Genomic DNA, 21,318 nt, shown 5'->3' with positions numbered 1-21,318 from the left:
TAAATCTACCTAATTACAAGTAAAGTGCGTTTTGTCAAAGGATTAGCCAATTACATAACTAAATGACATATGTTCTTAACAAGTGAAACACATATGTCCTAACAACCTCCCCCTTTGGCAATCCGTGACAAAACCCCAACTAACAAATGAACATATGAAAGAAGTCATAAATCACTCAACTCATATTCACTTGTTGAATACAATAAAATCTATTCTAACACAAACTCTTCAAAAATTTGCAAGAAGAGAGTTTATGGCAAGTAGACTTTGACAACCTGTATTTCTAAAACACTTTAAACAAAAGCTTATCAAGGCATCTTAGTGTGAAACAGAAATAATAAATTGCATACAAATAATAAGAATCACATGTATAAAGAAAGAGAAGAAACAACACATGTAAGGATAGGTGAAAGAAACATACATCAGCATATAAAGAGAATAAGTGCAAAGTATGTCATAAAATGGTCAGAAGACTTAGGTACAAGAAGAAAATGTATCTAAAGTAGAGAAAATAAAAGATACAAGTAATCCTCACTACATCCCTCAAACAACAACACTCCCCCTATCAAAAATGTCCTATACAAGCTCTCCCCCAAAGTATGACTACTCTCATAACCCAAAACTACTCCCCCTTTTTGTCACGAGTGACAAAGGGTAGAATGTCAAGTAGACATCTCATCGGTAGAGCTAGCATCTTCATCATCATCATCCGAAGCATCATCATTATCACCATCATCATCCTCAGACTCAAAAGCCACAGGAGGTGGTGGAGGAGAAACCTCGGGAGCAAAACCATCCATGGTCGCCTGTCGCCGAGCAATGCGACCAACACGAACATTCACCTGATACAACTTTGTAGAGAGCGTATCTAGGCGAGCATCCATGTGCTGAAGCTACACCATAATGTCTCCTAAAGACACATCACTCGTAGAAGAGGAGGGAGCGGATGAAGCTCGAGCAAATCGTGATGGAACCGAATGGGAGGAAGGAGCTGCTGAACCCGGTTGTCACGACCTAAACTGCACCTCACTACGTTTTATGGTAGCGGCGTCTATGGCAACCATGACATGAAAAGGGTCGGACACGGGAAAAGGGATAGAAAAATGGCGTAAAATCCTTGTGATAGTGTAAGAAAGATGAGCTTATCACGGGTAGCCATATCCTTATACACATCTATGATAGAATAGATAAAATGAGAGGGAAAGTCAATGGTAGGATCCTCAAGAAGAGACAACAGAAAATGAGCACGAGGCTCTGTGATAGAGTTGTAGTGAGAGAGAGGATACAATACAAAAGTCATCACCATGTTTAAGAAACGAGGACCTTTAGCAAAAGGTCGATATGATGTAAACTGGTGCTCACCCCAATCAGAAGGGCTCTCACAGAAAGCGGTGATCATCTCATCTTTGGACATAGTCCGTAGACGCTCACAACCGGGGTAATCAGGATGCATAACCCTCGAAATATGAAGCACATCGGATACTAACTCCGGTGTGACAACTATGCGCGTACCACGAATGCTAGTGTGAAAGAGAGTTACAGAAGAATCAAATCCATGCATGTTGGAGTAAAACTCCTAGATCAGCACGGAAGGAAAAGTGACCGAGACGTCACACAGTGACTCTCATTCCCATTTGTGAAAGACATCAGGAAGGTCAATGTTGGCGAAGTCCGCCAGAACAACTTGGCATTTCGAATGAACACCTCGTTTAGAAAAGTTCTTCGAGAAGTCCTGATGGGCTTTCTCATCACGGAACCGAACAGAGAGAGGAGTAGGATCAGAAGATGAAGAGGCCCTACAACGAGAGGGTTCTGGGTCGGAATAGACTTACGTTTTGGTGCCAGACATTACTAACGTAAACAGAAAGAGAAGGGGAAAGAAAGAACCACTCAGAAAAGTCCCAAAACAATTCAAATATAGCAAGTACATTGAAAAGAGAGAACGTATGCATGGGGAATGCATGAACATGTGACACGCAATATGAAAAACATCATGAGCTCAGCACACAATTTATTTGCAGACATCTAAATGCATGAGAACACATTTATTATGTTGATGAAATGCAATGTATGAGATTTGAAACTCATTTTGGCAAAAACCCATCCCAAATTTTCACAAAAACTCAACAATTTTGAAAAACCCCAAAAATTTTCAAAAAGAACAAAAACCTAGGTTTCAAAACATGAAATGCATGTAGAATGAAGGATAAGAAGCTTACCAAGAGAAGAAAATCTTAAAAAATCTTGAAGAAACCTTGAGGAAGGAGTTTAAGTGAGGGAAAGTGAAAAGGGAGGAGAGAAGTCAAATCTATCGAGAGAGAGATTGAGAGAAATGAAGACCGAATCGCACAAAACCTATATATAAATCCTCAGTAAATCTTGATAGATACAGGTGTCGAGAGGTGTCGATACATCTGTCGAGATAGGTGTCAAGAAAAACAATGTCGATAGATATATCTATCGAGAAGGTGTCGAGGAATAAAGCAAAGACACGAGAACAGATGCTTGATCGATCCACCAGGTGTCGAGAAGCTATTGAGAGGTCAGGAGGTTTCTCGATCGATCCAGAAGCTGTCGAGAAGCTGTCGAGATTGCGATAAGAAAAAGCTAAGAAGCTCGACAAACATCTAGGTGTCGAGGAGGTATCGAGGAGGTGTCGAGCCAGCTTTGAAAAACAGTTTTTCGAGAGGGGAAAAACACAAACATGAATGCAATTACGCATGCAACTCAACCAATGATCCAATCAACATATTAGACTCTCAAAATCATCTCTCAACACAATTTTAAGCACATAGATCCCAAAACACACACACACACACTAAACAAGTCTAACCGATTTTATATTTCAAAAACAAGTTAAGACAGTTTAGTGAGTATACATCAACACATGTAAACCTTGTGATGGCCAAATCACATTGTACCTACACATGTATCAAAAGTAGCAAAAAGTATTGCATGTTATGTGTGAAAACATCGCAAGAATGCATAAGTGTCATTAAGTTATGACGATTTGAGATATGAGAGAATCACTTTAACTCACACACAATCATAACTGTTTGATGGGGATTATCACCTTTGAGGTACATCCTATAACTCCCACATCTCCTAGAAAACACGCTTGCAATCATATTTTAACGCATTTTGTTCTTTTTGCTTTTATTTCTTTGCATATTTTCTTTTTATTAAGCAAATCATGCATGAGTATACAAAGGAGAGAAAAGAAATACTCAGTTATGTTAAGCTTTTTGATATTGCACTTTTGCTATGCCGAAGCATACACATTGACATTTCACTTTTACTATGCCGAAGCATATAGATGTCATTTCATGATTAGCGGGTAACAGTGGTGAGATGATTATTTATGCCTTTCTCTTAGGATTTTCTAGTCCTACCCGTAAAAAAGAGTGATACGAGTGTTAAGTACAAGAGATCGCTTAACCTTACTCATCACAAACAAAGAGCCACAAAACTCACTTGCTTAGTTGTGCATGTTTCAATGGCCATTTTAAGGTTCACAAGAACCAATGTACACAAATACACACTGTTTTTGTATTTTTCAATTTTTTTTTATAAAAAAAAATTAAAACAAAAAAACTGAAGGTAAGCAAACACAAACATGATAAACAAAGCAAAACAATGCATAAAACTAGACTGACTCAAAACAGTAAAGCAAAACACACAAGTAATGCAAAAACAAAAAAACACGAAGGGTAGAGAGAGAAAAAGTGAATAAATCACTCGGAACCCTTTTCCTTCCACACCTTGGAGGAACCTTTCCTTTTAGCAAACCCTTGAACCGGTGATGAGGGGGAAGAGTTGAAACCATTTAAGTTCGAAAGGAACATGAGGGCTTTAAGAAGATTTCCAAGAGGAGCAAGAAAGGTTTGAAGTTGATTCTGGTTCCCAAATGCTATCATGCCATTACTCTGCTGAGTGGCTAACCACTTATAGCAATTTGGTAGAGTATGACCGGCAATACCACAATGATGACAGAAATGTTGCTTCTTCTGTTTAGGCTTTTGAGAGTTAGCCTTCTTAGTCCTAGGGGTTTTAGTTTCCTTCTTCTCAACCTTAGAGGGTGTTCCTAAGATAGATTTACCCTTGTTTAGGTTCCCACTAGCTAATTCAGTTTTAACATCATTGTTCTTAATTTTAATGTTATTAGTAGGAGGAACAAAAACAGTAGTACTAGCAGAAACAATATTAGAATAAGAGAGTTCATACCCCAAATCGATTCGATCAAAAGCAGATTTCTGAATGCTGAGCATCTCATCCAGCTTTGCACTTGATGACCTCTCCAATTGAGCTCTAACTTGAAACAGCTCCGCTTCAAGCTTCTTGGTCTTCTCAGCCAAGAAATTGTTCTCGAATCTTAGTGCCCCAATAGTCTAATTAGCTTCATCAAACTTAGTGGAAAGCTCCTCACAGTCAAGCTCCACATCATTGAGCTTCTTGGTGGCCAGCCTATAGAGTTTCTCATGCTTCTCAGAAAGCTTGTATAGTTTCTCATAGGCTGTATGGATATCATCTTGATCATCCATCTTTTCAAACTTAGATTCCACTAATTCCTCTTCTTCATCCACATCTTCAACAATCCCTTCAGTAGGATTGACAGTGACAGTGAAGGCATTCAAAATTCCGTCATCATCATTATTGGAATCATCCCCAGGCTTAGTGTCGCTCAAGGTAGTAGCAAGTGTCTTGCTCTTCCCAATGCTCTTGAGACATGTGGGACATTCTTGTTTCATGTGACTGAAGCCTTGACACCCGAAGCACTTAGGCCTTGTGGGAACAGTGTCCTAACTGCCATCCTTAGCATCCTTCTTCCCTCTATCTTGGCTCTTGAATTGAGAAGACTGGATTGCCTACGGTCCTTGTCGAAGCCTTTTCCATTGGCATTTTTTCATGAATTTCTTGAATCGTCTGGTGATGTAGGACTTCATCTTAGAGTTTTCATCATCTGATGATTCATCTGTCTCACTGCTCTTGGCCTTTAGTGCCATGCTCTTGCCTTTACCCGACTTGCCAATTCTTGTCAACCCTAGCTCATAAGTTTGCAGATTACCAACCAGCCCAGTCAGAGGAATCTTGTCAATATCCTTTGATTCTTCTATCGCCGTGATCTTGTCTTGGAATCTCTCGGGCAGAGATCTGAGTACTTTTCTCATAATCTTGGGTTCAGGAATGGTTTCCCCAAGATTAAAGGTTGAGTTCACTATGTCTTTGAGCTTGGCATAGAACTCATCAAACGACTCATCCTCCTCTATCTTAATTTCTTCGAAGCTTGTAGTGAGCCTCTGTAGCTTCGAATCTTTGACAACGTTTGTTCCCTCATAGGTTGTCTAGAGGATGGTCCATGCTTTCTTAGCAGTTTCAGTGGAGGATATCTTCTTAAACTCCTCATTAGTGACCGCACTAAATAAAGCATTCAATGCTCTACTGTTGAAGTTTGCCACCTTGATCTTAGCATAATCCTAATCGGCCGGCACTTCTGTAGGCTTGGTCTAGCCTATCTCTACAGCTTACCACACCTTCTCATCCAGAGACTGCAAGAAAGCTCTCATGCGCACTTTCCAGTATGCAAGTACCATCAAACAATGGAGGTATAATAAGAGACTGACCTCTATCCATGACAAACAGGGGTCAATGGATCACACACAAAGATTAACCCTAATCAAAGTGTGCCTGCTCTGATACCACTTGATAGGCCAAAAACGTATTGACCCCTTGTGATGGATTAAGTTGATTAATTAGCCAAGTTATTAATTAATCAAATTAACATGCAAATTGCGTGGTAGCACAAACAAATCACCAATTAAACTAAGTATACAGTGGAAAATAAATGACATGGTGATTTGTTTACCAATGGGGAAAACCTACACGGCAAAAACCCCACCGAGTGATTCTAAGGTCACCACTCCCGAAATTCCACTATTATCACAACAAGCGGTTACAAGTAAAGGAATCCCAAGTACCTTACCAACCTACAGTTGAACCCTTATCCCAATACCCAATTAGACTTGTTCTATATTGACAATTTCTCCTTTCAATACATGGCTCCCAAGTACGTGACTAACCAACTGCGCGGATCCCAGTACACGACTTCAATCACCAACTAGACAAGATTGTTGGCTGCAAAGTTCTTCAATTCATCCACACGATAAAGATCAAGAAGATGCTTGGTTACAAAACCCTACGGTGCACATTACACAGCAACTTCTTCACAAAAGAGATGAACTAGGGCAAGAACTTTGTCTTTGATCACAACTTGATTGAACAAGGATTTCTCAATGCTTGTGCAACTTGTGAACTCTTTGACGGCCCTTAGAATAATCATTTTATATGTCTAGGGTTAGGAGAAAAGAAGGCCCAAAGACACATCCACGGATTGGAATCAAAACAGAACTCAAAATCTGTTTTCTTAAACATCGACAGATAAAGGTATCGAGATGCTGTCGAGCAGCTATCTAGCCACGGGGCTGGAACAGCTCTTTAAACCTCGACACATTCTAGCTGTCAAGCTTTAATGGACTTGCACTTTTCAGCTTATTTCTTGGACAGACTTGATGACCTCAACACTTGATCTTGAAACACAGTTTCTTGAAGTATAAAACTCATCCTAAATCTATTCAATTACAAGTAAAGTGTATTTTGTCAAAGGATTAGCCAATTACATAACTGAATGACATATGTTCTTAACAAGTGAAACACATATGTCCTAACAGACTACCTAGTTGGTTTGAAGCATCAAGAAATCAAAATCAAAAGCAAGCCTTCTTCAACCCATTTATATTTTTTCCGCAGAGACAACACGTGATAGAAAACTCAAAAGAAGCCAAAAGATTGATACTTAGACAACAAAATTGAGTAATTGGCGTAAAGTCACATATGGGTTAGTAAGAGCGCTCACAACAGTGGAGCTAAAGGTATATAGCTATTTTAGCTCCACCAAAACACAAAAATCAACACTGCAGCAGTGGAGCTAAAGGTATTTTTTTTACCTTTATTGCTACGGTGCACAACTATCTATGGTTGTGCACTGTAGCTGAGAGCTAAAAAAAAAAAAATTTTTTATTCCTAGCCCACATTAAAATAATATACGTTGGTTTATTTTTTTTTTACATTCTTTTATTCTCACCATGCCTCTCTCTCTGTGTCACTCTCATCTAAAGCTCTCATCTCTCAAAACTCTCTCAAGCTCACTCTCTCAAACTCTCACCTCTTTGTTTCACCGCCGCCAACTCGACTCATCTTCAATGTCACCGACCCACCAGTCGTCTCAAGAATGGGTATAACATCAAAGAATGTGGTCAATGATTTCTTTTTCTTATTCTTTCAGTTTATTATTTTAGATGCAATAATTTTTTTGTTGTTCTTGCTCAATGAAAAGTTCAATCATTTGATCTTAGAGCATCCATTCATTTTGATTCAAAGCATCCATGAATGGACAGAATGTATTTGTATTGGAATGTATTGGGAATTTTCTATTTGCAGGAATTTGTTGTGTGGTTTTCTTGTAATAGAAGTTCTTGTCCTAGTTTTATGTTCTGTTGTACAAAACCAGAAACAAAAGCACACAAAAAGGATTTCTTGTGGTCATTTTAACGAGAAATTGTTAGTTTGGTTTTGAGATGCTCAAAAATGAATTTGTTGTTTTCTTTATCAGTGGGATTAAGCTACATGTCAAATTAAGTATTTATGCATAATCATGTTCTATTGTTATAATTCTAAATATTTTAAGTTTTGATATAAATGTTATTTTGGGAATTTTCTGTGTGCGGGGATGTTTACATTTTTTTTTTTGTCTAATTTTATGGAGTCATGTAGAGACATAGAGTCACATAGAGACCTAACATATTACACGGGTACCATGAATGGCGATATAGAAATTGACTCACAACTTTTGGGAACATCTTAAAATACTCCTATGTCAATTTCTGATTCTCCACCTCAAGTTGAAAATGCCTCTTCTACAAAAGGAAAACGGGGCTCTAACTTTAATGTAGAGGAAGATCTACTCCTAGTGTTAGCATGACTCAATACTAGTGTCGATGCCATAAAACAAACACAAAATACATTTTGTCAAAAAGTTTGGGAATACTTAGCGCAATACAATACATCTGGTACACATATTGTTATCTCCTTGTTAAGTCATTGGGGAATGATTATTGTAAAGACAAATAAGTTTGCAGGGTGCATGGCTAAAGTTAACGCACATCATCATAGTGGTATGATCGAACAAGATAAGGTATAAATTATATTGCAATAGTGTTAACATACCCATTCACCAATAGTTTGAAGATACTAATCATGTTATATTTCTTTTAAGTTTTTTAGATTACCAATGCGAAGGCTTTGTATAGAGAGACGCACAAGAAACCCTTTCTTCTTGAACATTGTTGGCTTATGTTAAAGGACCAACCAAAGATTGCCAATCCTAATGGAAGATCAAAAGCATCCGTGCCACCAACTCCAGAGTCAACATCTATTGCCGAAGAGGATTGTGGGTTCGAACTTGGTGACGATTCCAATTTTGAGAGGCCAATTGGTAGGAAGGCTGAAAAGACCAATCGAAAGAACAAAGCCACTGGAAAAGATGTAAGGGAATATTTGACCCAGAAATTGAAATTTATTGAGGAGGTAACTCGATTGGAAGAGGAAAAAATGTTTATTGAGAGGGAAAAACTTACGATTGAGAAGGAAAGAACTGAAGAAAAACTTAAGATTTAGAAGGAAAGAGCCATGATTGAGAAGAAAAAAATTTGAGAATCATGGTGAAAGATACAAGTGGCTTGACAGGAACACAAAAAGATTTTTATCAACAACTCCAAGAGAAAATCATGGTAAGACAAAGTTCACGTAATTAATGGGTTTGATTGCATTTTGGATGCAGCTTAGGTCTTTATGTATTTTGGTAGTAAACCTTTAAATTGATAGTATTTTGGTAGTATTTTGTAGTGGCGTATAATTTATAGTATTTTGGTAGTAGACCTTTAAATTTATTGTTCATCTTGTTTGTGTTGTTATATTCATTTTGTTGTGGCTAATGTCACTTAACTTTAATCTTGAATCTATAGAAATAATTGCTTTCCAATTGTCTTGAAGGTTGCATCCATGAATCGTTCTTTGTTTCACAAGTTGCTTCTTGATGACTCAGATGAGGATGAGATAATCAAAGAACTTGTTATGGAAACATTACAACCTAAACGTCGTCGCTCTATCCGATGTAATCATTTGGTAGGCCATGAGAGGTTTTTTCTTGATTATTTTTTTCCCACACCAATATATCCACCAGCTTTATTTTGTAGGAGATTTCGAATCAAGCATTCTCTTTTTCTTCGTATTCAATCTAAGGTAGAAACTCATGACTCTTACTTTGTCCAAAAAGGAAATAGTGCCAACAAACTTGGTTTATCTTCATTACAAAAGATAACTGATGCACTTAGAATGCTTGCGTATGGAGTATTGGGTGATTTGATAGATGAATATGTGCGGATTGGAGAAACTACTATATTAGAAAGTTTGAAAAAATTTGTTACTACAGTAATTAATGTTTTCTCTGAGGAATACTTGAGAAAGCCAAACAATGAAAACATTGCTAGACTGTTAGCTCATGGCGAACGTCGAGATTTTCCAGGTATGTTAGATTCAATTGATTGCATGCATTGGAAGTGAAAAAATTGTCCATCTACATGGAAAGGTCAATATTATGGTCATATTCGTGAGCCTACTATTATTTTGGAGGCAGTAGCATCATATGATCTTTGGATATGGCATGCATTTTTTGGGTTACCTGGGTCAAATAATGATATTAATGTGTTAGAGCGGTCTCATATATTTAATGAACTTGCTGAAGGATGTGCTCCTGTAGTACATTACTCAATCAATGGTCATGACTACACAATGGGATATTACCTTGCTAATGGCATATATCCAAAGTGGGCAATATTTGTGAAAACAATCTCAGCTCCATAAGGACATAAGCGAAAATTATTTGCAACAGCCCAAGAGGCGTATAAGAAGGATGTTGAACATGCATTTGGAGTGCTTCAAGCATGTTTAGCAATTATTCGTGGACCTGCACGATTTTTCCATCTTGAAACACTCCAAAAGATCCTGAAAGCGTGCATAATTCTCCATAACATGATTGATGAAGATGAGCGGGATGATAATGAAGTGGTAGACTTGGATTATGAACAAATTGATGGAGTGGATAATTCTCCTATGCAAGTGTTACATGAACAAAGTGATGGATTTATGTCATACATTGAGATGTATGGACGCATTTGAGACCGAGAAATTCATTTTCAACTCTAGTTGGACCTCATTGAACATTTATGGCAATTGCAAGGCAAGTCGTAGAAACTTCCTTTTTTATATGTTGAGAAGCATGAGTCATAGGAACTTGTGCGAGTGTGTGAGTTTTATTGTAATTTGGTTTGAGTTATGTATGTGAGTAATCTATAGACTACATTGTTCCAGTTATAATATGTGTTCTATTTTATATGTTTTCTTATAAAGTTCTTCCATTTCATAATTTGGTTTAAGTTTTGTATATATATAATTTGGGGTTAAAACAAAATATTATTGTTACTCTTTTCTTATTTGCTATCATGATGATTGAGAAATTGTTTTAGTAAAAAAAAAAAAATTATGAGTATAATTTGGGATTAAAAAAATCACTTATTAACATTAGATGATTATTTGTTATCATGTGGCGGCAGCGGTGGTGGCTGTGATAGTGGCGGGGGTAGCGATTACGGTGGCAGTGGAAGAGTCAGTGGTGGCGACGGCTGTAGTGACAGTGGTAGCGGTAGCGGTTGCGGGTGGTTGTGATTGTTATTTATTGTAGTGGATATATTATTTTATTGTAGTAGATATATTATTTTATCGTGATGCTTATATTATTTTATTGTGTTGAAAGCTAATATAGATCCACTGCTGCAACATGTGAGTAGGTAAAATAGATAAAATAATTTTTTGTAGTGCCAAATAGCTAAATTTTTTGCTCAACTGCTGTGGATGCTCTAAACAACTATGCTAAAAGACAACAATGTAAAAGCAAGATCTGCGTGTCTATGTGGGAGAGAGAGACATGAAAGGTAATAATAAAAGTACTCTCAAATCAACAAAATTTCTCAGTACTCAAAAATATTTTTTAGTTATTCCAACTTCTAAACATTTCAACCAAGATGCATAGTCACCTAGGATGCAAAGAGACCAATTGGGGAGAGAGAATTGGACAAAGGAGAAACAAATGGTTTTGTGTTTTGAGTTTGGGTGAAACAGTGTTGTTTCAATGTGCTAGTGCTTTTGTTTTCTTTGAAACAATGTCATTTTGTAGAGTTGATTTGGCAAAAAAAAAAATTACATCGACATGCTAGTGTATCACTTAACAGTCACATATGCAAGTCAATAATGGAGGATTGAGTTTTGCTAACAGAGTGAAACTTCAAGATGTGAAATTCAATTTCTCAAATTTTAGGATGTAAAATCCAAATAACCCCAAATTTCAAGGGTATATTTTGCAATTTACCCATAAGATTATTATAGTTGGTGTGCAGATTGACTATAGTTATCAAAACCGAACTATTAATTAAATTGTCAAAGAGAGGTGTGATGGTTCACTAGTTCACCTATTGGATTAATAATTGATTAATTTTTAAAAATATATCAAATAAATTAAAGTGTAAGGACACAATTCAAATTCCCAATCTACGACTAGAAGGAAATGGGCTTGAAAAGCCTTTTTTACAATAAATTTGTAGAGGATGGGTTTGTAATCTAGATTTCAAGGATGGTTTAGATAACAAGGAAAAGAACGGGCTTTGGGCCCAATGGCACGAAATAAAGAGTTATTTGCAAGAGTAAGACTGAAAGTTCCTCCTCGGACACAATCCGAGGATAGTTTATAATAGTATTTCCTAAGGTTGGATACAATTATTGATTATCATATACTATTGGCCCTTTTCCTTACTGAAAAAGCCTCTCTCCTCTTCGTAGGTTTTCCCCTTTATTTATACTTCCTCTTCTTCTCTTCATCATCTTCCACCTCATGGTTGCAATGCTGTTTTAGGATACTTGTCCCATCAATTTTTCCCTAAAGCCCGCTATGGTCAGGGACCAAGTTCCAAACCTCATGCTCAGGTTCCATCTTTCCATCTATGTAGTCAGTATATCAATTACAGAGCTTTTAATGTATGGGCGGTGGTAGCAGCTTTACCTTAGATATTCCACCGCTCTTTCTATTGTCCTCCACGTGTACTGTGTATTTCCTTAGTCATAGGATTCTTTATAACATAGCCTGGGGACACTAAACCTCTCTTTCTATGTCCTCGGCTTAACAATCCGAGGACAAATCTACTCCTCGGACGTAATTGGTCATTCGCTTATCATATCTTTACTTGGCATTTCTTTTATGAGATACATTCAGATACTCCAAGATCATTTTGATGTCTTCGGATTTGGGTTTCTAGCCCAAAAGACTTCGTTGGGCCATCTTTGGTAAATTACTGGGCCCAATGCCCCTACATAAAGAATCACATAAAAAACGATACAATATTAAATTTAAACATAAATATGCAAACACACCAAAATAGAAATTAATAAAATAATATTATTTAGAAAATTAATCAAGTATAAAATTTAATATATATATATATATACACACACACACATTAGAAATCTTGAATTGATCTTTTATATATATATATATATATATATATATATATATATATATATATATATATATATATACACTTGAAGTTTAAAAGAAAAATACTTTAAAAGCCCACAAATAATGTGCATAATTGAAAGAAAGTATGATTATTTTATCAAAATAACTTAACATAAAAAAAAAAAAAAAAAAATTAGACACTTCAAATAAAACCATATGATTCAATAAATTTTACTATAAGTGTGCTTTTCATCCATAAACTTGTAAGCTTTAAAAATTCATTTTTCATCTTTAAACTATTGAAAATGTTTTACTTTCTATACTTAAACTTTGCAAAAAGTTTGTATTTCATTAATAATAATAAAAAATTTATCCCTATTTTTATCTCTAAACTATTTTGAAAAGCTCTTTACAAATCTTAAGTATAATTTTTAGTGAAAGTTTAATAACGAAAAATATACTTTTAGTAAAATTTACGGACTAAAATTGTATCTTACCCATACTTTTATCAATTATTTTACAAATCTATAATTTCTTTCAATAAAGAACAGAATTTTCCCCAAAAAAAAAAAAGGAAAAAAAAAACAGGAATTTTCACCTATTTAATGGTAAAGTGATAGTAAAAAAAAAAAACAATAAAAGAAAAGAAAATGCATGAAGAGTGAAGACCAGGAATTTTTTAATGGTATCCTAATCCAACGGGTGTGAGAGAGAGGTGCAGAATAAGAACAAGCAGAGTGTGGAACAGGGAATTAAATTCTTTTTGATCAATTTGATCCTTCCAAGTGTAGAAGTGTAGAGAGGGAGGAGACTTGAGCAGTACGAAGAGTTGTTGGACTTCTCTTCAAGTCTTTATAACAACCCATTTCTCTCTCTCTCTCTACAATTCAGAAACCCTAGCTAGCTCGCTCAAATGGGCTCTGAGGAATCCAGTGTTGTCGGTGAGCTTTCTAAAGCTAGATTCTTTTTTGCTTTTTTGTAATCTATTATGGGTTGTTTTAATTTTTTTATGATTCTTATTATTATTATTGTGATTTTTTTTTTTTTTTGGGTTTATGTCTTTGCGTGTGAGTGAGTTTTTGTGGGATTTTTGTTGGCATTGTTTGTTGCTACAGATTGTAGAATATAGGGATTGGGTTTCTATTGGGGTTTTCTGAAACATGGGTTTTCTTAGTTTGATTTGGGTTTGAAAATTTTCATTTCTCCTTTGTCGAGTTTTGGAAAATGCTTAGGCTTTCAAGTTTGGGTTTTGAATTTTGAGGTTGCAATTTAGGGGTTGCTTCTATATGAACCTGATCAATTTCATATATTAAACATTGGGTATCGAAATTCTTCATCTTTTTTATTTGGATGAGGTGTTCCTCCGAACTGGGTTGGTGCTCCCAATGCGTGGCGTGGCGGTTCAGAGAACAACCGCATATATGAAATCACATGAAACATTAAATCATTTAAACAATCAACATGATTATTAAGTAAGTCATGTGATTGTCACGTAGTGAGTTGGAGGAACTTTCGTATCGGCTTGGGGGAAAACTCCTTTTTTTTTTTTTTTTTCTTTTTGGATGGGGGAAGGGGCCTTTGAGTAATTGAAAATGAGAATGAAGTGGTGGTTCTATTATATTGTATAAGACTTTGATTGTGTTTTCATGTGCCACATTTTGAGGCATGATCTCAATTATGTGGTGATTGATTCAACCATTTCTGGCCTTAGAAAGTAAAAGAAGCACTAAGAAAGGAAAAACGTATGGGCAACAAATAACAATTGTGGGGGAAGCTGTGTTTGTTAAACATGTAAGGTTTTTCTATTTGGAATGGAATCACATCAAATTATTGTGCTGCTGTCAACCAAACAAAATGCTTCTAGGATAAATTGTGAAGCCTAATACATGCCACAAGAACAGAATGCATCTCACCCACCATGTTTATAGGATAAATTGTATAAGCTGATTTTTTTTTTTTTTTGGAGTTGGTTTTACTTGCATTGATTAGAAGATATGCACCTGTTGGGTAATGACTGTTGGATGTGTTTGCTTTGGGTTATGGTCTTTATTATTGTTGCTATAATTATTTACTTTCTTATGGTTTTGCATATTAAGAGTGATGAATTTAATGTTGATATGAAATATTAATGTCACAATATTAAACTGATGATTTATGCAGATGCTAATAGAGAGTTTTTTTTTTTTGTTTTTTGGTATAAGTAATAAAATTTAATCAAGATGGAGGAACTACTTCATGTGTGCATAATGTTTTTTAATAATTCAATTGTTACAAGTGAGGGATGGGGAATTTGACTTTGGTTCTCTTTATAAAGGAAAGGAAACCAGGCAATGCCACTGAGTTACAAGGATCTTGGCCTCATGTACATAGGATGTATACGTAAGATAGCCTAAAAGATTACATTAAGTACAAATTATGATCGAAATGAAAGGGAATTAATGAAATCTAAAAAAGAATGAGAAACATTATAACCCAATGCACAAGACCTTTAAAACATGATTTAGTGAAATACGTCTTTAGTTGAACCCCTGAGTTTTCCATGTCTTCAAAAGTTCAACGATTCTTCTCCCTCCCTCAAGTCCATTCCACAACAAGGATAGAGGGATAACCAAATGATTCCAAGCCTCTTGTGGTGCCTTGGCACTGGGGTTCGAACAACACCAGCCCCTGTTTACGTAGGGAAAAGCTACCAATCTTCCAAACCAGTTCTGCCATAGTAAGAGGTCGTACTCCATGCACAAAGAAGTCCTAATTCTGCAGGGTCAGGGAGAGATGATGAATTCCAATGCATTGGTTTGTAATTGAATTAATGGTTGTGTTTAATAGATTAAATTATAAATATAAATGAAAAGATGAAATTTTTTTAATCCAACCCAGAATATCTGTATTATTCCTTTCCCTTTCCTCTTTCTTTTTCACACATTAATATTTTAATGTTAGTTTTGTGCATTATGGCAATGCATTTCTGATGTCTGTCTAGAGTTGATGTTGGTGCATTGCTTATAGAGTTTCCAGAGTTACTTTAGTTTGTTTTATGAATATTGCCTAAATTATTATAGATTGGTTTATCCTAGACTTAAAATGTTGAGATCAATTTTCTTTTAGTTATATATACTTTCCTTAAATTTCATTTGTAGTTTGTGCTTGAGCTCAAGAATATTTTCTGTTGTCAAAAAAGAGATATATGTAATTTTCCAGATTAGAAAATGGTTAACCTCAGTTAGTTGGTCAAGTATACTTCAAGTTGAAAGATATGATGGAAACTGGATAATAAACTTGTCCCAATCTTTGAGCTTGAAGCTTATGCATGCTAGCTCTTCCTCTTATTGTTTTAAACCTAGCTCTGAAACTTAAACATAGGTTGGTTTCAGCAAGTTTTCTTTTTGTACTTAATATAGGGGAACCAGATACTACATTTGACATCTTATCAAAAAAAAAAATTTTTTGGGTAAGTTATACACACACCCAATGGGCCTTGAACCCATGACCTTATCCTTCACCTAATACCTTGTAAGGGGAGCAGGTGCAAGTTGATCTAGAAAAAGATATTACATTTGACTTGAAAGATGTTACTATGTAATCCTATTTCATGTTTGACCAAGAGTGTGTAGCAGGAAATAACAGGTAACTTGAATGTAATCCTATTTTATGGATGACATTTCATGGTTAAATGAAGAGCCTCTAAGAATTTCAATCTGTAGATGCTGTCCCACCAGAATGGCTAAATAGGAGTTTATTACTTTTTGTTACTCAGTAAGGACATCATGATGGCGGTTGATATCTGGTGCAACACATTTTGGAAAACGTGTGTTGAATGAGCATTGTAGCTAACATTTGAGAGACACTGGAATCAAGGGAATTTTTATCCATCAACTCTCTTTGTAGTGAGAATTCCTTTCCATAGATGATATATCGTCAGTTTCTACACAACTTTTGGTCACTGTAAGGTGGAATTGAATATTTAAAACCAGAAAATGGTGTAGTTAGCTTGACTCTACATGAATGACATTTTTACAAGATGTCAAGGGAAGTCCAGGATTCAAGTTGGATGTAAAGGAAGTTTTTTATTCATTTTGAAGTATTGTAGAGAATGTTATTGAAGAACTCTCCATTTCCAATTGTTACAAACACAATGGTAGTGTGAGACTTTTATGGCCATGTCACAGAGTTTTTCATCATTAGATTTCAAATTATTGTTGAAAATTGTATGAAAAAATGTCTGTGTAGCTTATGTAATGGTAGCGCATAATCTCTTATAACTATTTCAGAGATGCTTTTCCCATAACTCAGAGCCTTGAGTGCAATTACATCTAGAATATAGATATTGGAGAGAGAGAGAGATACTTCTTTTGTGATGGTAGTGAACCAATATAAATTTTATGTAGCTGAACCTGTATGTAGCATCTAAACACTTCCTTTTTATTTTTATTTTTTTTGCCTTCTTCTTTCTGAAAACTGGAACAAATGTGTAATTTGACAGTCTTCATCAATCAATACAACCATATAATTGGTAAATTTTGTTTGATCTTGCATCTTTTAAGATAAAATGCATAGCTGGATTGTAATTATGTGATTGAAATTCGTGGTCATTGCAGTTCCTAGGAATTTCAGATTACTAGAAGAGCTCGAGAGAGGTGAAAAAGGAATTGGGGATGGAACTGTCAGCTACGGAATGGATGATGCGGATGATATCTATATGCAATCATGGACAGGGACTATTATTGGTCCCCCAAATGTAGGATTCTTTTTATTTTCTTTACTTTTCCCTTCTTTTCTTTTCCCATTCTTTCTATATAGTTTTTGTACATTTGTGTGCGTGTGTGCTGCATTCCTAATTATTTTCAAAAATATTGTGATGGGTCCTTTTTTTTTTATAAGTAAAAAAAAAATATTGTGATGGGTCCTACTCACCAGTGACCATCTTTCAAATAGGGTACTTTGTTTAACAAAGTAACTGTTGACATGTTAATTATAATCATTTAGAAGTAGAATGGTAGATTGATCTTTAGAATGTGAAATAACCCTTCAGTAGTATAATCAGCTGGAGACGCTTCTCATGAAGCAGAGGGAATTGGTTTTTATCTCCCCTTCATCCTCCCCTTGGGGAAAAATATCTCCATTATCAGAAAATAATGTAAGACTTTGGCATCTTTAATGGACTAGACTAGGAAACTGAGAATAGTTCTTACACATGCATGAATTATATTGGACCAGAGGGATAAGCAGATTCATGCTGCCAACTCTGGCACTTTGGTATTAGAAAATGCATTGGTTTTTTTTTATGAATAGGAATCATTTATTAAAAATGAACTAGTTGGATTACATGGGGTGCTACTAACTTGTTTAAATAATTATAATCGGAGATTCAAAGAATCTAAGAATTCTAGAAAACATACAATGGGGATGTTGCTTAATGCATTCATCCGATTGTAAAGATTGTAACAAAGACTGTTTAATAAAACAAATAGGACATTCTACACAATCAAAGATCCTACTATTACTTTCTCGCCATGTAGTGTATTAAACACATAAAGGTCAAGGAGCAGCCTTCCAAAATTTACACTCCTATGATTTCCTTCCTTGCCAATTAGCCAGTATTTGAACTACCTTCTTTGGCATAACCCAAAATAATTTAAATAAAGAAAACACAAGAGATCCAAATCTCTAGCTACAGAACAATGAAGCAAGAAATGCTCCAGTGTCTCTCCACCATTTACTCATGCAACACCAAGCCAAAATCAAATGTGTCACTTTTGTAAATTATCAACAGTCAATATATTACCCAGAGCTGCTGTCCATGTTAAAGAGGCCTTACGAGGCACCTTTGCTTCTCAAATGCATTTCCAGGAAAAAAAATACCCCTTGAACCCCTTGAGCCTTCAGGAAGGCCATAGTAGACTGGCTGACAAATAGCCCATTGAGAGAGCTAGTGATTTACTAATATTTGAGGGTGAAAACATAGAAAATAAGGAATATGATCTATCATCAATTTTTTTTAGATATTATTTTATGTGTCCAATCCAGGTTGGTGCTCCACATTGAAACACCTGTTTCTTAGAACATTGTCATATTAAATTGATTTTCAAGAATGTTTGTATGGTTGTGTTTTGATAAGTATCTCTTAATGCAGCAAGAGTTTTCAGTTTGAAAAGACATGTGGGTGTCAGCCCACATGGTAAAGTAATTAGGTTGGGTTGCAATTGCCCTTAGGTTCAACTCATGTCTCATGCTAGAGTAAATGTCATTTTGAATAGTTAAAATCTCTTTTGCAGCTTGATAACATGCCCTAGTTTTTTCTATCCAAGCTCAACTCCCTTCTTTTTACCATTCTGTTTTGGGACTTCTCTGGTATATTAGTCATGGGAATCTCTAACCATCAATGGTATTGGTGTCCTTTTAGCAATTGACAATTACGAAGTATCAATGAGTAATAAACTACAAAACTCTATTGTTTTTTAAGCAGTAGATATTAATATTTCTGCAATGCATGCCAATGGCAAGGTTCAGAACTTTGATATCCTTTTAATCATTGTCTTGCAATATACGGCTACCTTTCAATGCAGTCAAAACTTCTGACAAAAACAACAGAAAATATTTTTTTCTTTACCTTCTTTTTATAGTGTCCTTGCATGCCCAACACATCCCAGCCATGTGTCTCTAAGTTCTGGACATAGCTTAGTAATTCCAGACATGTCATGAATACATTGGTATGCAGTAGTTGCAGTATGGTTGTGAGATAGTTCCACTAGAACTGAGAATGGTTTCTCAGTTCAGATTTTATATCCAATTTCTCTAATTTTGAATTTGAGACCTGACATTTCCACTGATCAACATTATACACCATTATTTCTTATAAGGAAAAGAATTGATGATTTGTAAATCATGTTGCTTTCAGACTGTTCATGAAGGGAGAATCTACCAGTTGAAACTGTTTTGTGGGAAGGATTATCCAGATAACCCACCAACTGTTAGGTTCCAAACCCGGATAAACATGACTTGTGTCAATCAGGAAACTGGAGTGGTAAGTTGAAGACTCTTTAAGGCACTTTAAGTTTCACTTGTTGTAGAAAGATTGAAAATAAGCTCATGGGTTTCTCGGAATGCCCCAAAATTTTTCCATTTTGCTTATAAAAAAAAATAAGCTCATGGGTGGTCAAATTACCAGGTTGAACCTAGCCTATTTCCAATGCTTGCTAATTGGCAAAGGGAGCATACAATGGAGGATATATTGACTCAACTAAAGAAAGAAATGATGTCTCCCCAAAATCGGAAGCTAGCTCAGCCTCCTGAAGGTGTTTTCATTTTTATTATTGATTAATGCTGGCTTAGCCTTTGCTTTCATTATAGTACAATATGATTACTGCATAGTACATAACAGTGTTGATGTACCCTATGAAGATTGATTAACCTTCTATAGCAATTTCATTATAGTACATCAACACCTTTTATGATACAATTTGGTCTGTGATTTTCATCTGTATTTACAAAAATTGACCCATCATGATGGGGAGGGGGGAGAGAGAGAATTTGCTTGTGGGTTCATTGCTGAAGAGGGTTGAATCATCCAAATTGGTTGATTGCCCTAACTCATAAGTACCCCAATTGAGTTTGTGATACTGTGGAGATTGACTCATAGAGAAAGTGTACAAGGAGATACTGATGTAGACCTGTATATGAAGTGGCATTGATCAGTTTAGAGTAGCATTGACACTTGGCTATGGCCTGTCTGCTGGTCTGAGGGGTTCAAATGTGGGTTTGATGTGCTGCTTGTTGGTTGAGAGGGTGATTCCTCATGATGTGTATGTTCAACTCTTCTAGTTGCTAGGTTGGGATGGGAAGGTATTAGACTGAAAGGGCAGCTGGACACCTTTTCTACTGATTTGATGAATAATCTTGATATATGTTATCTAGAAGTAGGAAGCTAATGTCTGATTGTCTTTTCAGGCAATGAAGAGGGAAGGACGGATCAAAAGGGACTAGTGCTGAAATGTTGTATTATGTGAGTCAGGTGAGGTATGAATGAATATGATAATGTAAATAAATATATACATCGGATGAATACCTATTCATAGAGCACTGCATTTGAAGATGTAATGAAGGACCACTCTTATAGGGAACCTACCTATTCATGGGCCAATGCATTTGAAAATGTAATTAAGGACCACTCACGTATGGAAACCTTGAGCGGTTCGAGAGATTGTCATGTCTTCCCTTTTTCTCTGATATTTCATTTTTGTAATGTAACTTAGGACTGTTTTCCTGCTGGAAGCCTGGAACCTTGAATTGTCAATCTATGAGTCCCCTTATCATCAATCATCTCTCTCTCTCTCTCTCTTTGGGTTGCCTATGATGCCACATAAAATTGCACTTTTAGAGCTTGATGTAAGCCTTCCAAGGCATGCGTGTGTGTGGTCTATGATACCACATAGAATTGTACTTTTAGAGCTTGATGTAGCCTTCAAGGCATGTGGCTGTGTCAGTGTGTGGTCTATAATACCACATGGAATTGTACTTTTAGATCTTGATGTAGCCTTCAAGACCTTGTGCATGAGGTAGCTTTCATAACACAGTTGGAACACTATTTTCCCCTTAAATCAACATGACAGCCTGATTTTAATAGGGTCCGGTTAATGTGTGCCTTT

General features: G+C 35.9%; 2 protein-coding genes across 2 annotated transcripts; both read left to right on the top strand.

The window, feature by feature from the left end:
• The first annotated feature begins 903 nt into the window (after window positions 1–903).
• LOC142628695 (uncharacterized) lies at window positions 904–10,836 on the top strand. The gene is made up of 7 exons (XM_075802741.1): window positions 904–1,003; window positions 8,193–8,248; window positions 8,338–8,640; window positions 9,106–9,237; window positions 9,355–9,637; window positions 10,004–10,274; window positions 10,725–10,836. Exons 1-7 carry the CDS (start codon window positions 904–906, stop codon window positions 10,834–10,836), a joined length of 1,257 nt encoding a protein of 418 aa, XP_075658856.1.
• A 2,618-nt stretch (window positions 10,837–13,454) lies between these two features.
• Window positions 13,455–20,989, top strand: LOC142628226 (ubiquitin-conjugating enzyme E2 variant 1B-like). The gene is made up of 5 exons (XM_075802283.1): window positions 13,455–13,617; window positions 17,272–17,411; window positions 19,572–19,697; window positions 19,842–19,968; window positions 20,621–20,989. Exons 1-5 carry the CDS (start codon window positions 13,590–13,592, stop codon window positions 20,677–20,679), a joined length of 480 nt encoding a protein of 159 aa, XP_075658398.1. The 5' UTR covers window positions 13,455–13,589; the 3' UTR covers window positions 20,680–20,989.
• The last annotated feature ends 329 nt before the right edge of the window (window positions 20,990–21,318 follow it).

This window comes from Castanea sativa, chromosome 3, assembly GCF_040712315.1.
Source record: "Castanea sativa cultivar Marrone di Chiusa Pesio chromosome 3, ASM4071231v1".
In the NCBI taxonomy this organism is placed as follows: domain Eukaryota; kingdom Viridiplantae; phylum Streptophyta; class Magnoliopsida; order Fagales; family Fagaceae; genus Castanea; species Castanea sativa.
This window is presented reverse-complemented; position numbering and strand designations above follow the sequence as displayed.